This window comes from Bubalus kerabau, chromosome 8, assembly GCF_029407905.1.
Source record: "Bubalus kerabau isolate K-KA32 ecotype Philippines breed swamp buffalo chromosome 8, PCC_UOA_SB_1v2, whole genome shotgun sequence".
Lineage (NCBI taxonomy): Eukaryota > Metazoa > Chordata > Mammalia > Artiodactyla > Bovidae > Bubalus > Bubalus kerabau.
This window is the reverse complement of record NC_073631.1, coordinates 122,502,787-122,526,202: the sequence shown is the minus strand read 5'-3', so window position 1 is coordinate 122,526,202 and position 23,416 is coordinate 122,502,787. Positions and strand designations below refer to the sequence as shown.

General features: G+C 54.3%; 1 protein-coding gene across 2 annotated transcripts in view; it reads left to right on the top strand.

Annotated features, from left to right (window-relative positions):
• Positions 1-23,416, top strand: part of PTPRN2 (protein tyrosine phosphatase receptor type N2) — a 611,715-nt gene that overhangs the window by 211,685 nt on the left and 376,614 nt on the right. For both annotated transcript variants that reach the window (XM_055591390.1, XM_055591389.1), the window contains one exon: positions 7,202-7,559. In XM_055591390.1, coding sequence (XP_055447365.1) covers positions 7,202-7,559 — 358 coding nt within the window. The remainder of the gene's footprint in view (positions 1-7,201; positions 7,560-23,416) is intronic.

Here is a 23,416-nt window from a genome sequence, read left to right as displayed (position 1 = left end):
AGGGAGGAGATCCTTCTAGGGAAGCAGAGACCGCAGAGACTTCCCTGGAGGCAGGGACCATGGGGGGAGACGGGGGAGAATGCAGCTGAGGTTTTTAAGGAGCTGTTTTCAGTGGAGACCAGTGTGAGGGTAGAGCCCAGAGTCAGGCTGCACAGAGCGCCCAGTGCCCGAGACGGGAGCTGGGAGACATCCTTCCAAGGGGCGCCAAGCCCTGCTGAGCACACCTCACCCCTTGAAAGCTTTGGACGAGGCAACATGGTGGAGAAAGATTGATGTGTAGAGCGCAGAAAGCCAGGAAAAGAAGTGTCTTGCACATGTCGTGTGGGGCTGTGAATCAGAGAGAGCTCCAGGTTCAGAAAGCTGGCGGCTGTCTGCAAAGCGCAAGGCGGCGCTGGAGGCTGACTCCAGCTTGGACCTGAGCCTGAGCCTGCCCTCAGCATTACTGTGGGGAGGAGTGACCGAATCTGACCGACTCGGCAACAAAGTCCACACCCATTTCAGTGACAGATTCCATGGACTCGGACAGAAAGAAGACGGGTTAAATATGATTTGCTTTGGTCTCCATTGCTCATTCATGCAATAATCAAGCGTACAATCCCAATTATGTATGACTGACCCAACATACAATCAAAAGTCGGGAGACCCGTGAAGGAACAGCAAAGCGTCACTCTGGTCGAGAGAGCAAAGAGTTGATAGGAGGAGACCCAGGTATGACTCAGGTGTTGGAATTATTAGAAAAGGACATTTCAATAAGTAAGATAAATATGTTAAAGGATTGAGTGGGAAAGGTGAAAAAACATAAATGAACAAATGGAAAATTGCAGCAGAGAGATGGAAACAGTAAAAAAAAAAAACCAAATGGAAATGCTAGAAATTAAAGGAAGGTCAGAGGTGAAGAACTCATTTGAGGAGCTTAATGATAGACTAGCCACGTAGAGAGATGAATCAGTGAATTTCAAGTCAGGTCAGTAGACATGGTCAAAAATAAAAGAAAAAAATACAGAAAAAGGGTGTGAAATGGAGCAAAGCACCCAGCACAGGGCACAACGCCAAGTACTCTGACCTGTGTGGTTGGAACCCTACATGGGAAAGAGAGGGAGAGAAGGAAGCAGAAGAAATGGCTACAGAAATAGTGGCTGGTGTTTTTCCAAAAATTGATAAAGCGAATCAAAACATAGATGCAGGAGACCGACTGAGCCTCAGGCGGGATAAATACAGAGAAAACAAAATCTAGGCATATCATAAGCAATTGGGGGGAAACCAAAGATAAAGAGAAAATCTTAGTGGTATCCTCAGGTAAACAGATGCCTTACATCCGGGGGCTGTTGATAAGGACGCTGTCTCACATCTCGTTAGCAGACCAGACAACAGTGGAACCAACAGAAAGGGCACAAAACCCCGTCGCCTTGGATTCTGCACTGTTCACAACTGTAGGGGAGCGGGAAGCACCCGAGTCTGGAACACTCGTGCCTCGGACGCACTGAAAGACATTCCTCAGCTTAAAGAAAATTGACGCAGAGACGCCAGTATCTGCTAAGGGGAAGAAAAGAACCAGAAATAGTAAATTGGCGAGTAGCCAGGAATGAGAAACCCACATAATATTTGTAAATTTCTGGACAAAAACAATTGGATGTTTAAGGCAAAATAATTAACACGGACTGTGAGGTTTTTAGCTTATGTGGAACGAAAATATGTGATGGCCAGAGCACAAACCTCGGAGGAAAACTGCAATTAGGTGGGAAGCACAGGAACTCGGGCCTGGAGCTGTTGTTCAGCTTTCACATGTTTATTTTTTAAGCCAAAGCGAGGTCCCCAAGTTGCCTCCTCCAGACCCAGCTGAGCGCAGTTCTGCATTTTCCAGCAGGCAGCCTGCTGGTCGGGCCGCTTCCCTGGGGCTCTGCCCGAAGCCAGGCCTGGGGCCGAATCCCAGCTGGGCCCCTCCTCCCCGGAGAGCTTGTCTCCTAATCCAGGAAATGAGGGTAGTGGTGTCTCTAAGGTCCGTCTAGTCAAGGCTATGGTTTTTCCTGTGGTCATGTATGGATGTGAGAGTTGGACTGTGAAGAAGGCTGAGCGCCAAAGAATTGATGCTTTTGAACTGTGGTGTTGGAGAAGACTCTTGAGAGTCCCTTGGACTGCAAGGAGATCCAACCAGTCCATTCTGAAGGAGATCAGTCCTGGGATTTCTTTGGAAGGAATGCTGCTAAAGCTGAAACTCCAGTACTTTGGCCACCTCATGCGAAGAGCTGACTCATTGGAAGACGCTCTGATGCTGGGAGGGATTGGGGGCAGGAGGAGAAGGGGACGACAGAGGATGAGATGGCTGGATGGCATCACTGACTCGATGGACGTGAGTCTGAGTGAACTGGGTGAGTTGTTGATGGACAGGGAGGCCTGGCGTGCTGTGATTCATGGGGTCACAGAGAATTGGACACGAGTGAGCGACTGAACTGAACTGTGTCTCTACACAAGGGTGGCTGAGAAGGTCAGAAAGAAGGGAAACACGTCAAGTCAAAGCCCGGCCTGGCCCTGGCACTTGGGAAATGCCACCCATGCTGTGACCGTCATCCCGAGTCCTCCGGGCGGACCCTGCAGACAGCATGCCTGCCACCCACCTCGGGCTGACCCGGGCGCACAGGAGGCGGTGGCTGCCTGCTTCGGAGCATCCCCTGGGCCTTCTGACCACAGGCGTGAGGCCGTGGGTGCAGCTGCGGAGGCCGGAGCGGGAGGAGGGTGTGCTGGAGCAGAGGTGAGGGAGGGCCAGGGTCGGGGGGACACCACACACGCTTCCTGTCATAAGTGGTCTTCGAGACCAGTTCCAAGCTACTTAATGTGACACCATGGGCAGAGGTTCGGAACTGAACACCCAGGCTTCGCATTGCTGTAAGCCTCCTGCGGAAATTGTCACCCCTGTGGTTTGGAACTTAATACGCCTTCAACCTCAGATTTCGTGAGCTCTAGAAACTGATAGCAGAGACAGCACAGGCACCGTGGTCACAGAGGGGCCAGCGTGAGGCTCCGGACGGAGGACGCCTGCCCTGGTCACAGCGCTGCCATGGTCAGAGAGGGGCCAGCGTGAGGCTCCAGATGGAGGAACGCCTGCCCTGGTCACAGCGCTGTCAGTAGGAATAACATCTGCAGGCCACCAGCGCGGGCAGTGGGCAGGGCAGCTGGAGCCTGAAGTGTGGGGCGTTGCCAGCCCTCCACTGTGCTGAGAGACCAGGAGCAACTGGCCAGCATTGCCCTCTATGGCCTGAGCGCAAGAAGGCAGTGCGGGCGCCTGGTTAATGCTCTGGAAGTGGGGGTCCTGCGGCCCCCTCCAGCCCCCAGACCTTGCCGCCGCCGGTGGCACCGTGGGCCCCCTCGTTAGGCAGCCTGTGGACAGCCCCAGCGCTCCTTGCTTCGTCACGCCCGCAGCAAATGTGTCTTGATCAGCATGCTTGTCAATGCTGCCTTCAGGCTGTGAGACAGACTGGAGGAATGGTTTGTTATGTGGTCAAAAGATGGCCCAGTTTGGGCTTCCTAATTTGTTTTGGATGCTTGGCACAAGAGAATATCTGACAAGCGTGAGTGACCAGTGTATACACGAAAATCTCCTTCACTCAGCGTTGGCTGGCATGTGGCACCCGAGAGCCTGCAGGCTCTGGCAGGCTGAACTCGTAATTGAGTGATCTGGGACTGGGGCCGGCGGACTTCCATGGGAGGAAGGAGCCCGACGTTCGGCTCCAGGACCCCGGCCCCAGCACGGCTCGGGGCAAGGGGAGACGTCCACGCAGGGAAGCGACGCGGACTGTGGCTCCAGGAAGCGGCCGTGGTTTTCCCAGCTCAGGATGACTACTGCCTTCCAAACTGCCTGTCACCAAACCTCTCTGATACTCTTTCCACGACCAAGTCTGTGACTTGACTCCATTTCAGTCGGCAAGCTGTTTGAAGACGGGCCCATGTTTGAGGCGTTCTACCCCCCACCGCCCCCCAGCCCAGAATGTAGAACGTGGTCCAGAGCTCGGCACACAGCAGCCGTGGTGGCTGCTGGTCGCGCTGCTGGTGGTGGCTGGAGCCTGGCGAGTTCTCCTGCTTCTCAGTTGCTGATCTCCTGATTTGGGCAGCTGCTGTCTTAACGATTACTCAGTGTTATCTTAGGAAACCTGAGGTCATAGGTCTGTTGAATTGAAGTTTAAAACACCTTCAAAACAGGGCTTTGAGAACTGTCCCAGAATCTTATTGACTCAGAGGTGCGAGTGCACAGAGTCCACCAGATCGCTGCCCCAGGGCTTGTGCCCGGGTCCCCGAGTCTTACAGGAGGCACAGGTGTGAGATGGTAAAGAGAGCGACATGACTGGTGTGAGCGGGCCGGGGGCTAGCCGTGAGGAAGCGGGAGCCCCTCCACGTCTGTGCTGGGTGCCACGGCCACCCCCACTGCACTTGGAGTTAGACGACCCATTAGGGCAAAGGCCACTGAGAGCAGAAGCGGGATCCCGAGCCAGGGGCCAGCGCCCTCCGCGCGCTCGCTCAGTCAGGATGTGAAGCCGCAGGCGGGGGGTGACCGTGAGGACACTCCCTGCCCCCGGCCCGTGCTGGCCTGGGCACCCGGCCGCGGGGTGCACGGTCCCCGACACCAGGGCCCCCACTGTCCCTCACAGGACCCGGTGTGACTTGGGAGAGCCGGCGTTTCTATTATTTCAGTCTGCCTGCTAAAACCCTCTCTCCCTCTTCACCTTAACTTGGCTCAGAGCACACAGGACCCCACAGGCTGTTCATCGCGGTCGGTCCCGGAGCTCACTGGCTTGATGGTCACTCACCTGGAGGGCCCGCGGGGCCTCCACCCGCCTCTCCACCGACCGTAACAGAAGGCCCTTCGAGCAGAAGCTGCCTTCGCACATAGAGAGCCGGTGCTTCTGGCAGGTTGATGAGCCTCTCAGAGGCTGTCCAGCCCCACGCTGGGACCCCAGGCGTTCCGAGGCAGCCCGCTCAGCGGGAGTTTAGCTGAACTTGAGATTGAGCCTTGGGCCGTTTGTGCAGGAGTGCTAGACGGCTGTTTGCTGTGGAGGCGTCTTGTCTCCTCCCCTCCTTCTCGCCCTTGTGAATCTTTTCTTCCTCTAAAGGAAAAGCAGTTGACTTCAGCCAGCACCTGGATGGAGTTAAGCATTTTGATGACAAGTACAGTTACATCCCTGGCGGCTCAGCTGGTAAAGAATCCACCTGCAGTGGGGGAGCCCTGGGCTCGGTCCGAGTCGGGAAGAGCCCCTGGAGAAGGGCAGCCCACTCCAGTATTCTTGCCTGGTGAATCCCCATGGACAGAGGAGCCTGGTGGGCTGCAGTCCATGGACTCGCAAAGAGTCGGACACGACTGAGTGACTAAGCACAGCACAGTTACATCATTTTAGAAATAAACGCAATGTGACAGATAGTGGTCAATCTCCTGTAACAGAGGAAAACCAACTGTCAAAACGTCAAGTGATTGGCTGAGCTTCCTGCGTGAGAAAGGAGAGCAGCTCGCAGAGCACCAGCGGTTCCGGGTCCAGGCTCGCTGCCCCCAGATCTGTGCTGTGGGCTGAGCCCCCGTGTCATCGGTAGAAACAGACAGCAGCCTTGGGAGTCTGAACTACCGTCGTAGGTTCAGTGGTGGCTGCATGTCTTAGCTGGGTCCCCAGGCATGTACCCCTGGCCCAATACTGTGCCCCGAGGGAGGGGCACGTGGAGAACGGGAAGCCCGAGATTCTGAGAGCTTGCGGCTCTGCACCCCACCCGGAGCGCACGGTGAAAGCCGCGCCGAGTCAGACCCTAGTGGGAAATTACTGTTTGTCCATGAAATTTTGATGACGTGTCAGAGGCAGGACACTGAGACTTCTAACGTTTGTACAGCTGCCCTCGAGGTGAGGAAACTGGGCCTTGTTCTGTGGGCAAATCAGAATGTAACGAGACCACATGCTCCTGGGAGAGTGTCCTGAGTGAGGAGGGAAGGCAGGGGAGGCCAGGGAAAGGCCTGGATCCAAGCTGTGTGTGAAACCAGGCGCCCCGGCAGCGTCGCCGGTTGGACAACACTGTCAAAAGGATCAGATTCAAAAGGGGTTTCAGTGACCAGCGAAGAAGGAAGCTGCAGAGAAACTGACGTCAGACACGGGGTGCAGCCCTGGGGAGCCCCTCTGCGGAGCCACAGCAAACCCCCGGGGCAGGGAGAGGCCTAGGCGGACCTTCCCCACCGAACACACAGCGCGGGAGAAGGGGTCGGCGTCGTTCCGCGGCGGGAAACGCAGACCCGACCGGCAGGAACCTCCTCACCGCGCAGGGCGGCCGAAGGCAGACAGTGCTCACTGCCCCGCCGGCGGGGACGCGGTCCGCGGCTCCTGCACAGTTAGCGCAGGGCCACCCACCGGTCAGCCAGGAGGAAGAACCCACGTTCACACGCAGGCTTGTACACGGCTGTTCACAGCAGCGTTCCTCACATCGGCCCCAAAGCGGAAAGAACCCGAAGGTTCCCCAGCTGATGAATGAAAACGCAAGCGCGTTCTCTGTCCTTAGAGCAGAGTTCAGGGGTACCAGGGAGCGCGGCACCTACCGCTGCCTGCTGGCGCGCCTGGGGTGGGCATGCTTGGGGCGAGAAGGGAGGCAAAGTGACAGTTGCTCAGTCGTGTGGGACTCTTTGCGACCTCACGGACTACACAGCCTATGGAATTCTCCAGGCCGGAATACTGGAATGGGTAGCCTTTGCCTTCTCCAGGGGATCTTCCCAACCCAGGAATGGAACCCAGGTCTCCCGCGTTGCAGGCGGATTCTTTACCAGCTGAGCTACAAGGGAAGCCCGCTCCTTGCCAGAAGCAGACACCAAAGGCTGCGCGGGGCTGCCCTACAGGAAGCGTCGGAAAAGCATACGCGGGAGAAGGACGCAGGACGCGGATGAGCCGCTGCCTGCGGGAGGGGAGCCGGGAAGGGGTGCAGGTGTCCGGGCGGCAGACAGGTGGTGTCCGCGCCGCTCGGTGGAGGCGCTGAGCACACAGATGGGTCGAGGATCGCGGCGCGAGGGCTGCGCTTCAGTAAAGCTGCTGTGGAAAGACTGCGGGAGGACCGCGGACGCGCCCGCCCATCGGTGGAGGCGAACCTGGGCGCGCTTGGGGTTCTGGGACGTGCCTGCGGCCCAGACCCGGGGCCACTTCGGGGCGTGGCTGGCGATGGGCGCTCACCCGCTGTTTGTCCCCCGCCCCTGCAGGGTGAGGACCCCCTGGCCGACAGCGTGCTGACCTTCGTGGCCCAGACGTCCGCTCTGACCTACGCTCCCGCGGCGCGCGCGGACCTCGCAGGGGGCCGCCCCCTGCGCACGCTCCGCCGGCTCCCGCCGGACGAGCTCAGCCCCAAAGTGGCCGGCGGGGTGGACAGGCAGCGTCTGGTGGCTGCGCTGGGCGCCTACGCGGCCCGAAAGGCCCCCGCGCCCGCCAGGGACAGCGACCCCGCGCCCCGCGGCCTTGTGCGCGCGCCTTGGAGAGCGCCTCGGGTCCTGTCGGCGCCGGCGGACCCCCAGAGATGGCCTTCGCCTGCGGACCCCAGGGACGCCCCGGTCACAGACGATGGTAAGCATCCTGCGCCTTTTCGGGGGCTCCAGTCTTTCTCTGGCACCTGCCTAGGCTGGACCTTCGAGGGTCTCTTCCCCTTCCCGAGGCTCCCCCTTAGAGAGGGGCGGGGTGTGGGGAGGTGGCCAGGCTGGTCCTGTGGGGAAGGGGCGTCAGACTCAGGGGGCTCAGTGTTAGGTCTCCTACCCTGGCAGCCTCACTGTTCCCTGGCCTTGTTGATGAAGATGCTGGGGGGAGGGTCACAGGCCCATCGGCCCCACGTGGTGTCTGCAGGGTTGACTATGAAGGGGCGTCACTGTTTCTCACGCCTCCCCACTCCCGTGGGCAAGCTCACGCTCAGCTGCTTACTCTGTGGGTATCACGGGTCCCCAGGAGACCCCAGCCTAAAATGAGTGCTGTCCCAGTTGCTGGAGGGAACTTGGGCCTGTGAAGTGACCGACGCCCAAGCCACACCCCAGCACCCTGGTGTGAATCAGCCCCGCAGTGGTCATCCCTGGGGGACGGATGACCGCTGGCCTGGCCTGGTCTCTACAACGCCCGGGGCCCTCATCTCTTCTAGCAGCCTTTCCCTGAGACCGTAAAATGTAAAGTGAGATTGCGATCAAGTCTGACTTCTCCTTTGAAGATATGCAAATCATAACATCAAGCAGGTAGCAGATTAAAAAAAACATGGACTGCGAACCTGTTCGGGTTAGCGCTCCCCCTGTGAGCAGAGGTGTCATTGAAGCCACTGTGAGTCCCCTGTTGCCCACGTTGTGCCCTTCAGCTGGTGGCTGTCTCCTCAGCCCCACTTTGTCCAGGCGGCCGCTGTGGGGCTGCAGCTGGAGGGGGTGCAGAGCTGTGACAGTGGGCAAGGGTAGGTGGTTATCGGCCACTCCTGTCTCGGGGAAGAAGGCACACTGGGCTCAGGTGGCCCCTGCGGGTGGCCTGCGGGGAGCGGCTCCTTTGCTCCCCACGTTCCCCTCCCCTGGGCTGTGCCCGCTCTAAACCGCAGGCTCCCTGGGAACCCCTCTCACTGGCCTTGACGCCTCCCGCTGCCCGTCATTCCCCAGCACTGTGCTTCCTGATCTGGCCCCGCTCAGCACCCATCACCACTGTCCACACGCTGCCGACGGCCAGCCCGGCCCGCGATGGGCAGGCAGAGGCTTGTGTGTGGACCCCTGCCCCTCTCCATGGTGCTGACGCCAACGCCCCTGCCGCGTGTGCCCACCCCGCCTACGCGTATAAAGTCTGAGCGCCCCTTCTCTGGCTCCTTCCTCATCGCCCCCAGCTTACCACAAGCCCCGTTTGTCGACTGCCTCTGCCCCGGATGTTGGAACCGGGAAGACAAAAATACCGTCTCAGGCGGCAGGTGGCCGGCTCCGTGTGTCTGTGGTGCCCCCCGCCCCGGGGTCGGCTCCACCCCCCATCACTGGCCCCTCCTCGCTCCGCACACCCCTAGGTGCGGGGCTTCCGGAACACCTGCCGGAGATGCTTCTCCTCTCTCCCGTGACCCTTACTACTGGCATCTTTGGGTTGTGGTTTTTCCTGTGCTAAGCTGCAGTGTCGGTTATCTTTTTATATATGTTGTCTTCCCGGCTGCACCGTGTGCTTTAAAGGGAGTCATGTAAGATGTCAGTCATGGAACAAGCAGAGAGCCTTGTAGGACGGATGCTCACACACGCCTCGCTGGGCTCCGACAAGCAGCTCCTGGCTCCTCTCGTTGCTTCTGTGACCCTCCCCCGCTCCCCTGCACGCCCCCGTCAGATTTCATCTGTCACGCACGGCACTGCATTGCCCAAAGATGCGGCTCTCGAATAGACCTCACCAAGTAGCTGTATCACGTGCTAGAGTTGATGCTGATGTCTTCATATCACCAAACAGCTAATCCGTGCTTAAATTTTTCAGTTGAAAATTTTCTTTACAGTTGGTTCTTTGAAGTCGGATCTGAAGAAGGCTCACTGAATAGGTGGAGGTACCTGTTAAGCCCCTTTTAAACTGCAGAAGCTTCCTCCTCCCTCCTTTCTCCCCTTCCATCATTTTTTTAAAATATCTGAAAGTTTCAGGTGCACAACATTTTAGTAGGAAACCTGTGTGCACTGCAGAGTGATCGCCACCAGAGGCCCGATTACACCCCTCCCCATGCAGCTCACCTCTGCACTCATCTCGGGCCCCCCACCGCTTTTCTCTGGTAGGCACTGATCTGTTCTTTGTATCTATGAGCTTCTGTTTGATTTCGTTTGTTTTGGATTCCACATATGAGTGAAATCCTATGGTTTTTGTCTTTTACTGCCTGACTTATTTTACTACCTTAATACCCTCTAGGTCCATCCATGTTGCGGCAAATGGCAGAATTCCATTCTTTTTCGTGACTGCGTAGTATTCCATTATATAAATAATGGATAAAGATGTGGTGTGACACACACCCCACCTTATCTTTATCCATTCATCTATTGATAGACACTTTGGTTGCTTCCATATCTCAGCTATAGTAAACAATGCTGAACATGGGCTGCATGTTATACATATTTTTTGAATTAGTGTTTTTGCTTGCTTTGGGATGAATACCCAGGCGTGGGATTGCTGGATTATACGGTGCTTTTTCCTTAGTTTCTTGAGGCGCCTCCATGCTCTTCACTAAAGCGGCGGCACTGGCTGCGTTTCCACCAGTGGCCACGAGCATTTCCTGTTCTCCACATTCTGTTCAGCGTTTATGTTTCTTTCTTTTCAACAACAGCTGCTCTGACAGGCGGGAGGTGATAGCGCAGCGTGCTTTTGATTTTCTTTTCTCCGATGATTAGTGATGCCGAGCGTCTCTGTACATCTTCCGTGGAAAAATGACTCTAGAGATCCTCAACCCATTTTTAAAATTCAGGATGTTTGGCGTTTCTTGTTCTCGTTGTTGAGTGTATTAGTTCTCTTTATATTTGGGGGATTAAACCCTTTTTGTTATATGCTTTTAAGATCTCTTTTCCCTTTCAGGAGGGTGCATTCGGATTTTCATAATGGTATTCTTTGTTCTGTAGAAGCTTTCTTTTTTTCTAGGAATCAGCGAACTAAAATGGGCTGGAATGGGTGAATTTAACTCAGGTGACCATTATATCTACTACTGTGGGCAGGAATCCCTTAGAAGAAATGGAGTAGCCATGATGGTCAACAAAAGACTCCGAAATGCAGTTCTTGGATGCAATCTCAAAAACGGCAGAATGATCTCTGTTCGTTTCCAAGGCAAACCATTCAATATCACGGTAATCCAAGTCTATGCCCCAACCAGTAATGCTGAAGAAGCTGAAGTTGAAGGTTCTATGAAGACCTGTAAGACCTTTTAGAACTAACACCCAAAAAAGATGTCCTTTTCATTATAGGGGACTGGAATGCAAAAGTAGGAAGTCAAGAAACACCTGGAGTAACAGGCAAATTTGGCCTTGGAGTATGGAATGAAGCAGGGCAAAGACTAATAGAGTTTTACCAAGAGAACGCACTGGTCATAGCACACACTCTGTTTCAACAACACAAGAGAAGACTACACGTGAACATCACCAGATGGTCAACACCGAAATCAGATTGATTATATTCTTTGCAACCAAAGATGGAGAAGCTCTATACAGTCAGCAAAAACAAGACCGGGAGCTGACTGTGGCTCAGATCATGAACCCCTTATTGCCAAATTCAGACTGATATTGAAGAAAGTAGGGAAAACCACTAGACCTTTCAGGAATGACCTAAATCAAATCCCTTATGATTATGCAGTGGAAGTGAGAAATAGATTTAAGGGACTAGATCTGATAGATAGAGTGCCTGATGAACTATGGATTGTGGTTCGTGACACTGTACAGAGACAGGGATCAAGACCATCCCTGTGGAAAAGAAATGCAAAAAACCAAAATGGCTGTCTGAGGAGGCCTTACAAATAGCTGTGAAAAGAAGAGAAGTGAAAAGCAAAGGAGAAAAGGAAAGATATAAGCATCTGAATGCAGAGTTCCAAAGAATAGCAAGGAGAGATAAGAAAGCCTTCCTCAGTGATCAATGCAAAGAAATAGAGGAAAACAACAGAATGGGAAAGACTAGGGATCTCTTCAAGAAAATTAGAGATACAAAGGGAACATTTCATGCAAAGATGGGCTTGATAAAGGACAGAAATGGTATGGACCTGACAGAAGCAGAAGATATTAAGAAGACATGGCAACACAGAACTGTACAAAAAAGATCTTCACCACCCAGATAATCACAATGGTGTGATCACTCACCTAGAGCCAGACATCCTGGAATGTGAAGTCAAGTGGGCCTTAGAAAGCATCACTACGAACAAAGCTAGTGGAGGTGATGGAATTCCAGTTGAGCTATTTCAAATCCTGGAAGATGATGCTGTGAAAGTGCTGCACTCAATATGCCAGCAAATTTGGAAAACTCAGCAGTGGCCACAGGACTGGAAAAGGGCAGTTTTCATTCTGATCTCAAAGAAAGGCAATGCCAAAGAATGCTCAAACTACCGCACAATTGCATTCATCTCACACGCTAGTAAAGTAATGCTCAAAATTCTCCAAGCCAGGCTTCAGCAATACGTGAACCGTGAACTTCCAGATGTTCAAGCTGGTTTTAGAAAAGGCAGAGGAACCAGAGATCAAATTGCCAACATTCGCTGGATCTTGGAAAAAGAAAGAGAGTTCCAGAAAAACATCTATTTCTGCTTTATTGACTATGCCAAAGGCTTTGACTGTGTGGATCACAATAAACTGTGGAAAATTCTGAAAGAGATGGGAATACCAGACCACCTGACCTGCCTCTTGAGAAATCTGTATGCAGGTCAGGAAGCAACAGTTAGAACTGGACATGGAACAACAGCCTGATTCCAAATAGGAAAAGGAGTCTGTCAAGGCTGTATATTGTCACCCTGCTTATTTAAATTATATGCAGAGTACATCATGAGAAACACTGGGCTGGAAGAAGTACAAGCTGGAATTAAGATTGCCAGGAGAAATATCAGTAACCTCAGTTATGCAGATGATACCACCCTTATGGCAGAAAGTGAAGAGGAACTAAAAAGCCTCTTGATGAAAGTGAAAGAGGAGAGTGAAAAAGTTGGTTTAAAGCTCAACATTCAGACAACGAAGATCATGGCATCTGATCCCATCACTGCATGGGAAATAGATGGGGAAACAGTGTCAGACGTTATTTTTCTAGGCTCCAAAATCACTGCAGATGGTGATTGCAGCCATGAAATTAAAAGACAGTTACTCTTTGGAAGAAAAGCTATGACCAATCTAGACAGCATATTAAAAAGCAGAGATATTACTTTGCCAACAAAGATTCGTCTAGTCAAGGCTATGGTTTTTCCTGTGGTCATGTATGGATGTGAGAGTTGGACTGTGAAGAAAGCTGAACCCCAAAGAACTGATGCTTTTCAACTGTGGTGTTGGAGAAGACTCTTGAGAGTCCCTTGGACTGCAAGGAGATCCAACCAGTCCATTCTAAAGGAGATCAGCCCTGGGATTTCTTGGGAAGGAATGCTGCTAAAGCTGAAACTCCAGTACTTTGGCCACCTCATGCGAAGAGTTGACTCATTGGAAAAGACTCTGATGCTGGGAGGGATTGGGGGCAGGAGGAGAAGGGGACGACAGAGGATGAGATGGCTGAATGGCATCACTGACTCGATGGATGTGAGTCTGAGTGAACTCCGGGAGTTGGTGATGGACAGGGAGGCCTGGTGTGCTGCGACTCATGGGGTCGCAAAGAGTCGGACACGACTGAGAGACTGAGCTGACTGACTCTTCGTTGTGTAGAAGCTTTTCTGTTTGACATTGTTCCATTTGTTTAGCTTTCTGCGTTTGTTTCCCTTGCCTTTGGTGTCATATCTACGAAAAGATCTCTAGGATGTCATGAAGTTACTGTGTATGTTTTCTTCTAGGACTTTCAGGCTTTCAGGTCTTACATTCAAGTCTTTAGTACATTTGAAGTTAATTTCTGTGTGTGGTGTAAGGTTGAGGCATAGTTTCACTCTTTTACATGTGGCTGTTGGGTTTTCCTGACACCATTTACTGAAGAGGCTGTCTTTTCTCCATTATATATTTTTAGCTCCTTTATTGTGGATTAATTGACCGTACAAGCTCTCGGTTTTGTCCCATTAATCTGCGTGTCTGCTTTTGTGCCAATACCACGCTGTTTTATAACTGTGCCTGCATGAGTGGTCAGTCGTGTCCAATTCTTGGCAACCCTGTGGAGTGGGGCCCAAGGCTCCTCTGTCCATGGAATTCTCTAGGCAAGAATCCTGGAGTGGGTTGCCATTTCCTCCTCCAGGGAATCTTCCCATCCCAGGGATTGAATTGACATCTCCTGAGCCTCCTGCATTGGCAGGCAGCTTCTTTAACCACTAAGCCACCTTGGAAACCCCTTGGGGTAGTATGAACAGTTTAACAAAGTTAATTCTTCTGACCTATGCACAAGGAATGATAACCCTGCCCACTAGAGAATTCTTGGTTGGAAGTGGTTTCCTCTCAGCACTTTGAACATGTCATGCCACTCCATTATGACCTGCAAAGTTTCTGCCAAAAAACCTGCTGACAGCCTCGTGGGGGTTCCCTTGCAAATAACAAGTTGTTTTTCTCTTGCTGCTTTTAGGATTCTCTCATTATCCTTAACTTTTACTGTTTTCGTTATAATATGTGTTGGTGTTAGTGGAGGTGATGGAACAATGGACTGGTTCCAAATTGGGAAAGGAGTACGTCAAGGCTGTATATTGTCACCCTGCTTATTTAACTTATATGCAGAGTACATCGTGAGAAATGCCCAGCTGGATGAAGCACAAGCTAGAATCAAGACTGCCAGCAGAAATTTCAGTAACTTCAGATATGCAGATGACACCACCCTTATGGCAGAAAGTGAAGAAGAACTGAAGAGCCTCTTGATGAAAGTGAAAGAGGAGAGTGAAAAAGCTGGCTTAAAGCTCAACATTCAAAAAACTAAGATCGTGGCATCTGGTCCCATCACTTAATGGCAAATAGATGGGGAAACAATGGAAACAGTGAGAGACTTTATTTTCTTGGACTCCAAAATCACTGCAGATGGTGACTGCAGCCATGAAATTAAAAAGATGCTTGCTCCTTGGAAGAAAAGCTATGACCAACCTAGACAGCATATTAAAAAGCAAAGACATTATTTTGCCAACAAAGATCCATCTAGTCAAGGCTATGGTTTTTCCAGTAGTCAGGTATGGATGTGAGAGTTGGACTATGAAGAAAGCTGAGCACAGAAGAATTGATGCTTTTGAACTGTGGTGTTGGAGAAGACTCTTGAGAGTCCCTTGGACTTCGAGGAGATCCAACCAGTCCATCCTAAAGGAGATCAGCCCTGGGTGTTCATTGGAAAGACTGATGCTGTAGCTGAAGCTCCAATATTTTGGCCACCTCATGCGAAGAACTGACTTCTTAGAAAAGACTCTGATTCTGGGAAAGATTGAAAGCAGGAAGAGAAGGGGACAACAGAGGATGAGATGGTTGAATGGCATCACCGACTCAATGGACATGAGTTTGAGTAAGCTCTGGGAGTTGGTGATGGATAGGGAAGCCTGGTGTGCTGTAGTCCATGGGGTCTCAAAGAGTCAGACAGGACTTAGCAACTGAACTGATGTGTTGGTGTGTCTCTTTGGGTTCATCTTCTACAGAATTCTGTGTGCTTCCAGGACCTGCATATCATGTCCAGTTCTTTGCCATCCTATGGACTGGGGCCCTCCAGGCTCATCTGTCCATGGAACTCTCCAGGCAAGAATCCTGGAGTGGGTTGCCATTTCCTACTCCAGGGCATCTTCCCAACCAAGGGATTGAACTGACATCTCCTGAGCCTCCTGAATTGGCAGACAGCCTGGATATCTGTTTCCTTCCCCAGATTGGGGAAGTTTTTATCACTATTTCTTCTAATAATTTTTCTGGCCCTTTCTCTCTGTCTCGTATCCTTCTGGAGTCCTCATAAAGCAGACATCATTTCACTGGATGTTGTCCCAGAGGCCCTTTGGGGTGTCTTCACGTGTTAGGCACTCTTTCGTTTTGCTGCTCTGTCTGGGTGAGCTCTACTGCTTGTCTCCAGCGGCTGACTCCTGTTCTGCCTCATCCAGTCTGTGGTTGGACCCTTCCAGCAGATCTTTCTGTTCAGTTATAGCTTCTGTTTGGCACTTTCTTACAGTTCCTATTCCTTTGTCAATCCCTGGTTGTGTTCCTCCGTTCTCCTGAGTTCAGTGAGCATCTTTATTATTTCACACCCTTCCAGGCGAGTTGCTTCTCTCTGTTTCCTTGAGTTCTTTTTCAGAGGTTTTGTCTTGTTCTTTTCATTGGAACATATGCCTCTGTCTCTTCATTTTCTGGTCTGTTTCTCTGTGTTATTAGCTGTATCAACCACCTCCCCAGTCTTGAAGGAGCGGCTGTTTGTCAGCGGTGTCTTGGGGGCTCAGATGTACAGCCGTACTGGCCACCAGAGCCAGGGCTCAAGGGGTGTTGCGTTGGGGTCAGGGTTATGATGGGACACTGGTGGGCAGCATTATCACCTGACTGGCTGAGACCCCCGGAGGTGCTAGGGTGACCCTACTCTCGGCACGGCGCTAAGGGTTTAGGTGGCAGATTTCCACGCTGGCGCCCGCAGTGTCTCCGTCCCTGGGATGCAGCCCAAGTGGTCTTGTCCCTCCAGCAGGTGCTTCAAGGTCAGTGAGTGGGTGCCCTTCCTCTGTGGCTGTGCTGGGCACCCAGAGGGCTGAAGTGCAGATGAGAGATATGGGTGACTCAGAGCAGACACCCTCATGCAGGACGGCTGAGTCCGATTCATGGCCGTCATGGCTCGGGAGAACCCATCCCTGCTCCAAATATAGCAGTCTGACCGCAGACTTCACGTGTGTGGGGAATGGGCGTTTGGTAAAAACTTGGACAAGAGACCCTCTTCCTTTGTTTATTCACTATTTACACCTTGCCCCTGTGAAAAAGCTTGAATTCACATAACATTAAAAGCCCCGCGTGCAGTAGGACCCTGGGGAAGGGCGCATGCCAGGGCGTGGGGTGGGGTGCAGCCACCAGGCCTGTGTGGGCTGTCAGGACGGAGCCCTGGTCGGCAGCCGGGAACGCAGCTCACAGAGCGCTGCTCTTGGGCGCTGTCCTGGGCTCGCCACAGGAACCGGAGCCTGCAAAGACTGTGTGCTGTGCTTTTAACCAGTCATGAAAGTAGTGAAGGTTACGGGGAGACCTAGAGTTCTCCACGTGCAGAGAGCCCCAGGTCAGCGCCATGCGCGCTGCTGTGCCCTCTGGTACCCGGGCGTGTTTGTGAGGCCTCACCCCACCCCCAGCCCACCCGGGGCGTGGCCCGCTGCTCCCCCCTCCCTTCCCCAGTCCCTCCAGCTCATCTGCCGGGGCTTGCTCTTCCTCCAACTCTAGGTGAAAATTCAGGCGAGGCTTATGAACCCCGGGCAGCCTTAGGTGATGAAAACTGCCCCGTCCACTTTTTGTCTGTAAAAGCTGAGGTGTATGCACACCGGCTGTGGTCCAGATGCAGCTCTCAGCTACAGAAGTGCAGTGTGGAGCTGCACGCCTGGCCGCCTGCCATCCAGCCTTCGCTCGGAGAGGGTTCACAGATCTCACACCCAGAGCGGATCCTGTGAGTGGGATCCAGGTGCCTTGTGCGCTCAGCCCACTGAGCTGACAGACAGGTTTCCGGGGCTGGTCCCGGGCAGCCCTTCCCGTGGTGTTTTCTGCTCCAGGCTGCATTTGCCCCCCAGCACGTGTCTAGGATGCTCCACTGAGGGTTCAGCCTCACGTGGATCTAAACGAACCATCCCTTAGCAACACTCAGACTTCCAGCCCCACCAAGTGAATCACCTAAGTAAAGCCAAAGCTGATTTGATTTTTGTGCTGTGACTCAATATTACGTGTAATAGAGAGAGGCTGGTGCCTGCAGTCTGTGAGTATGACACCATGGCCTGTGTGGGCGCTAGGCGCTTTATCCCAGCTGCGGGCCAGGGTTTTCATTCAGCCTGAGTGATGCATGCCACCTGGCTGGGACACCACAGGCCCCAGGTTGGGAGGAAAACACAATTAACTTGTGGTGCTTTCAGTGAAAATAGATAGGAAGCCAACGTGTGACGATTATGCCCAAATCTCCTGGGTGGAGGCCCAGGTGAGGTCAGGATAAAATAATCTCTCACAGAATTTGTCTAAACCCTTTGCAAAATACCAGAGATGGACTCTAGCAATTAAATGAATTGTATACTTTCTAAACAAAAGGAACCCAGGAAATTCCTCCTGATGATGGTGGTGGTAGTGATGGTGATTATGGAGGTGATGGTCCTTAGGTGATAATGGTGGGGATGAAGGTGGTCATGGTGATGGTGGTCATGGTGATGATGAAGCTGGTGGTCGTGGTGATGGTGGTGGTGATGACGTGTGTGTGTGGACCTGCCTGAACGGTGTACTCTCGTGAACACGGCTGACAGAGGCACTTAGGAGTAGGGTCTGGCTGCCTGAGTCGCACCCTCTGTGGCAGCGGCTTTGTGGTGAGGCCAGCTGCTCGCCGCTGCATCTTCTCTGGAGCTGCGGCGTGTGTCGGGGGCCCTATTCAAACATGTGCTTCCCGTGGGTCAGGCCGTGGCAGCTGTGCAGGGCACTGGTCTCCTGCTCCAGGCCCCCCATATTTGATGTCCTGACATTTCATGTAATTGCTCTGCTAGAGCCCACTTGGCACGTTGAAAGCTACTTAAAATGTCATGATAAGCCGGCCGGGTGTCGGAATTACATGGTGCGGCTGACGGAACAGAGTGTTCCGCTTTGATGCGTGTGGCGTTTGACTGTGCTGCGGTCCCTCCTCAGGCCACGGGGCCGGCTGGACTCTTTAAAGAGGGTCTCCTCGCCCCGCTCATCGTCAGAGGCTGACAGCGGACACCTCTGTGCTGACTCAGCGTGGGTGGCGGCACTCCCTTGGTGGGTGATCCCTAACTCCCGTTGATCACTCTCCTCCTAAATGGCCAGCCGCTCAGCATCTCGCACTGCCCACCTAAGGGTCTCCTGGTTATTTTTCACTTGTGATCTGAAAAGTCTCCCTTTTGCATGAGAAGAGACAGTGTTAGCGATTTATTTTATTATTCCACTTTGAAGGTGGGTGTTTCTTACTGTAGTCACAGAGGCCCGTGAAAAGTCCCTCCCGTTCGCTAGTCTTTAACTTAATGAACACGAGCTTTTTCATGCTGCGCTTCCCTCCAGATAAGGAGACGAGAGCTGAGGGATGTCAAAGGGAAGACGTGTGGTGACCTTAGGGAGGCTTTCCTGAGCTATTACACATCAGGACAGGCCGTTGGAGGAGGGCACAGCTTCCGTCTTCACTCTGCTTGTTGGATATGGTTGACAGTCTGCACGTTTGATTTCGTTTTCTCTGTAACCCCTTCCAGTGGGAATCCCTGCCTCGTCTACACAGGCAGGCCAGAGACTGGAGGGGTCTCTGCAGGGCACTCTGTATCCTTACACGATCGTGGCCCTCGTCTGTGGTGGGTCTTCTAGGGTTTGTGGCCTCACTTGCCCTGCGTGGATTGCATAAAACATCCCACCACCCAGTGGGATGCTTTGAGGGGCTGTCGAGGGCCCCAGGTTCCCAGATGTTGGGAGCTGACCTCACAAGCTCCAGCCTCACCGTCAATCACTGTCTGCTGGGCTCGGTGCCAACCCCTGTGCCCATGTCCAGAGCACCCAGCCCTGCCGCAAAAGCCCACACGGACCCCCAGCAGCTCCGCCTGCCCCACGCCATCCTGCTGGGTTCCTGCAGGAGCCCCGTGCGGCCGCCCTGCTCTACCCTGTCTCAAGCCTCGTATGTTGTAAATCAGTTGACGGCTCACTGCTCAAACCCAGCAGGGGCTTCTCATCCCGCTCAGTAGAATCCCGGGGCTTGTTGTGGTTTGAGAGCCTGTGAGCCCCCCGCGCTGCCACTCCACTGCTCCGGGTCACCCTCTGGCCATCCTCCGTCTTTCCAGCCCCACTGCTCAGGGCTTTGCGCTCGTCTCCTCTGCCCGCAGAGCGTGTCCTCTGGGCGGTCCCTGGGCTCAGAACCCACTCTCTGGGTCTCTGTGAGCTTTTCTCTGACAGTCCTGTCAGAGCATCTGCCCTTCCCACTGCCCCGGCCTCCAACTCTGGGTTATCATTTCCATAGCCCCATCAGCACCAGGCCCTTCCCTGGTGGCTCAGACAGTAAAGAAATCCACCTGCAGTGCGGGAGACCTGGGTTGGATCCCTGGGTTGGGAAGATCCCCTGGAGGAGGGCATGGCAACCCACTCTAGTATTCTTGCCTGGAGAATCCCATGGACGGAGGAGCCTGGCGGGCTGCAGTCCACGGGGTCGCAGAGTCGGGCATGGCTGAGCGACTGGGCACGCGCAGCACGTCACCGCCCGGTGTGTGTGCTGGTGTTCATCTGCTTTGTCTCTCCCACGATGGGTGAGCGCTCTGTGGAAGCAGGGGCTTTGCTGACTGCTTTGCTCCTGCTTCCTGACAGACCCCTGGGCACAGAAAATGCACAGAGGCATTCGAGGAGGGAAGGAGAAGAGGGCAGGGCGGGGGGGGGGCGCCCTGCTGAGCACCACGGTTTAGCTTGAGCCCCTCGGAGGCCTGGGTCTCGTGCTCACAAGCCTCCCTTGTGACCTGGCCTCTGGCAGCCTGAGAGCCCAGTGAAGGGATTCGTGTGGGCAGAAAGGCTGGAGAGTCTGCTGCAAGGGGAGCTGAGACCCCAGCCACCTCCACGGGGGCGGGCACCAGGGAGGCAGGGGAAGTGGACACTGCCGCCCGCCAGCCGGACGTGCCTTGAGACCGTGACGCCTCAGTGAGTTTTGTCCGTGGCCAATTTGCTGCAGCCCAAGCTCTGAGCTGTTACCCTGACCCCTTGTGCTCCGTTCTCATTACGGTTCTAACATGGTCACCCCACCCGGCCGTGCTCCAGGTCTGGAGGTGGGGCCATGGACGGGTGCTGGCCCATAGTCCATCAGGAGCCAGGCGCACAGCAGGAGGGGAGCGTCGGGCAGCGGGCCCAGCTCCATCTGCAGCTCCCCATCGCTCCCTGTCACTCACATCACCACTTGAGCTATGCCCCCACCCCATCCATGGAAAAACTGTCTGCATGAAACTGGCCCTTGGTGCCAAACTGGTTGGGGACTGCTGCGGGTGGGAGGGGCTGGAGAGGAAGATCTGAGAAGGAATTGTTCTAGATGCCTTGAGGCCGGCCATCAGCATGGCTCGGGGGGCGTCACTGGGTCATGAGATGTCCTTGCGGGCACAGTTGGGGCAGGGGTCCGCCTTTTGTACCCTCACTAGGATGGACGCCACCCTGTGCTGACCGGGAGTAGATCCCTGGTGAGCCCGGGGGCTCAGCAATAGAGCATCATCCCGAGCCGCCTTTCCTGATTAAGTTTGCGTCCAGCAGAAACACACGTTGGATCCAATACTTGTCAAGACCTCTCGTTCGTGGACTGATCCATTTCCCACCGGGGTCAGTGTCCAGGATGCCGTGGTGGGTCCGGCGCGCTCTGGCCCCTGGGGGGATGGCGCCTGAAGGGCCTGTCCTGTCCTCTGACCCCAGGCCATGTGTCTCCTCCCCCTTCACCCTGGCTATGACCAGACAGTGAAAGGTGACGTGTTTGTGAGGTAGGAGGCTTAAGAAACCACTGAGCGTTGTTCTCGCTTTTCACTGTGCCTTAGTTTTTCTCTTGTCTGCAAAACAGCACGGGCCCTCGTCAGTCCAGAAGAGCGGGACTCCTGACTCTTCCGTGCGCGATGGGCGGGTGGTACTCACCTGGAGCCCCCCATGCCGCTGTGTGCCAGGCGTGCTTCTCTGTGTTTCACAGTGTTTGTGAGGGATGGGCGGTGTTCTCCCCCATTCACCACTGGAAGTTATTTCTGAGCAGCGTTTGGTCCCTGAACATTCGGGGGCGTCTGTGGGGCTGCAGGTAGGGCCGCAGGGGCAGGGCCTCCCCAGGGTCTGGGGCGTGGCCCCTGGGGCAGCAGTCCCGGGAAGGTGTCCAGCTCACTTCCCCGCAGGGGGAGCTGTCTTGAAGCACAGGCTTTATTACTGTCCCAGCCTGGTGAGACCAGCAGGTCGGGAGAGGGTTCTGATGGAAAGATGGCTTCCCTAGAGGCAGGTGCTGGCGGGGTGGAGGCAGGGAGCCGCGGCGGGGCCTAGCGGTGGTTTTGCAGGAAGTGGGTGAGGCGGGCAGGGTTCGGGGGCGCAGGTCTGGCAGGTGAGAGTGAGGCCGGGGCTCTGGGGCAGAGGGCAGCCCCAGCTGCTGGGACCTGGCCTGGGGCGGTCAGAAGGGCCAGCGGCCCAGAGGGGTGGGGCCTAAGTCTCTTTTTCAATAATGTGAAAATGAATGTCTTTCTTCCACTCTGGCGTTTGAAGAATATTTTTGCTGGGTAACTAGACTTTGAATTTAGACACCTTCCCTTTCAGTGGTTCAAATGCGTCCCTCACGTATAAATGGCCCAGTGTGTAAGTGTGCATCCCGTCACGTGTCACAGTTACGTGTGTGTAAGTGTGCGCCCCGTCACGCGTGTCACAGTTATGTGTGTGTGAGTGTGCATCCCGTCACGTGTCACAGTTACGCCTGTGTAAGTGTGCGTCCCATCACGCATGTCACAGTTACGCGTGTGTAAGTGTGCAGCCCGTCACGCGTGTCACAGTTACGCGTGTGTAAGTGTGCTCCCCGTCACGCGTGTCACAGTTATGCGTGTGTAAGTGGGCGCCCCGTCACGCCTGTCACAGTTACGCGTGTGTAAGTGTGCGCCCCGTAACGCGTGTCACAGTTACGCGTGTGTAAGTGTGCGCCCCGTCACGCGTGTCACAGTTACGCGTGTGTAACTGTGCGCCCCGTCACGCCTGTCACAGTTACGCATGTGTAAGTGTGTGCCCCGTCACGCGTGTCACAGTTACGTGTGTGTAAGTGTGCGCCCCGTCACGCCTGTCACAGTTACGTGTGTGTAAGTGTGTGCCCCGTCACGCGTGTCACAGTTACGCGTGTGTAAGTGTGCGCCCATCACGCGTGTCACAGTTACGCGTGTGTAAGTGTGCGCCCCGTCACGCATGTCACAGTTACGCGTGTGTAAGTGTGCGCCCCTTCACGCGTGTCACAGTTACGCGTGTGTAAGTGTGCATCCCGTCACGCGTGTCACAGTTACGCGTGTGTAAGTGTGCGCCCCGTCACACGTGTCACAGTTACATGTGTGTGTGCCCCGTCACGCGTGTCACAGTTACGCGTGTGTAAGTGTGCGCCCCATCACGCCTGTCACAGTTACGTGTGTGTAAGTGTGCGCCCCGTCACGCGTGTCACAGTTATGTGTGTGAGTGTGCATCCCGTCACGTGTCACAGTTATGCGTGTGTAAGTGTGCGTCCCGTCACGCCTGTCACAGTTACGCGTGTGTAAGTGTGCGCCCCGTCACGCCTGTCACAGTTACGCGTGTGTAAGTGTGCGCCCCGTCACGCCTGTCACAGTTATGCGTGTGTAAGTGTGCGCCCCGTCCCGCCTGTCACAGTTACGCGTGTGTAAGTGTGCGCCTCGTCACGCGTGTCACAGTTACGCGTGTGTAAGTGTGCGCCCCGTCACGCCTGTCACAGTTACGCGCGTGTAAGTGTGCGCTCCATCACGCCTGTCACAGTTACGCGTGTGTAAGTGTGCGCCCCGTCACGCGTGTCACAGTTATGTGTGTGAGTGTGCATCCCGTCACGTGTCAGTTATGCGTGTGTAAGTGTGCGCCCCGTCACGCCTGTCACAGTTACGTGTGTGTAAGTGGGCGCCCCGTCACGCCTGTCACAGTTACGCGTGTGTAAGTGTGCGCCCCGTCACGCGTGTCACAGTTACGCGTGTGTAAGTGTGCGCCCCGTCACGC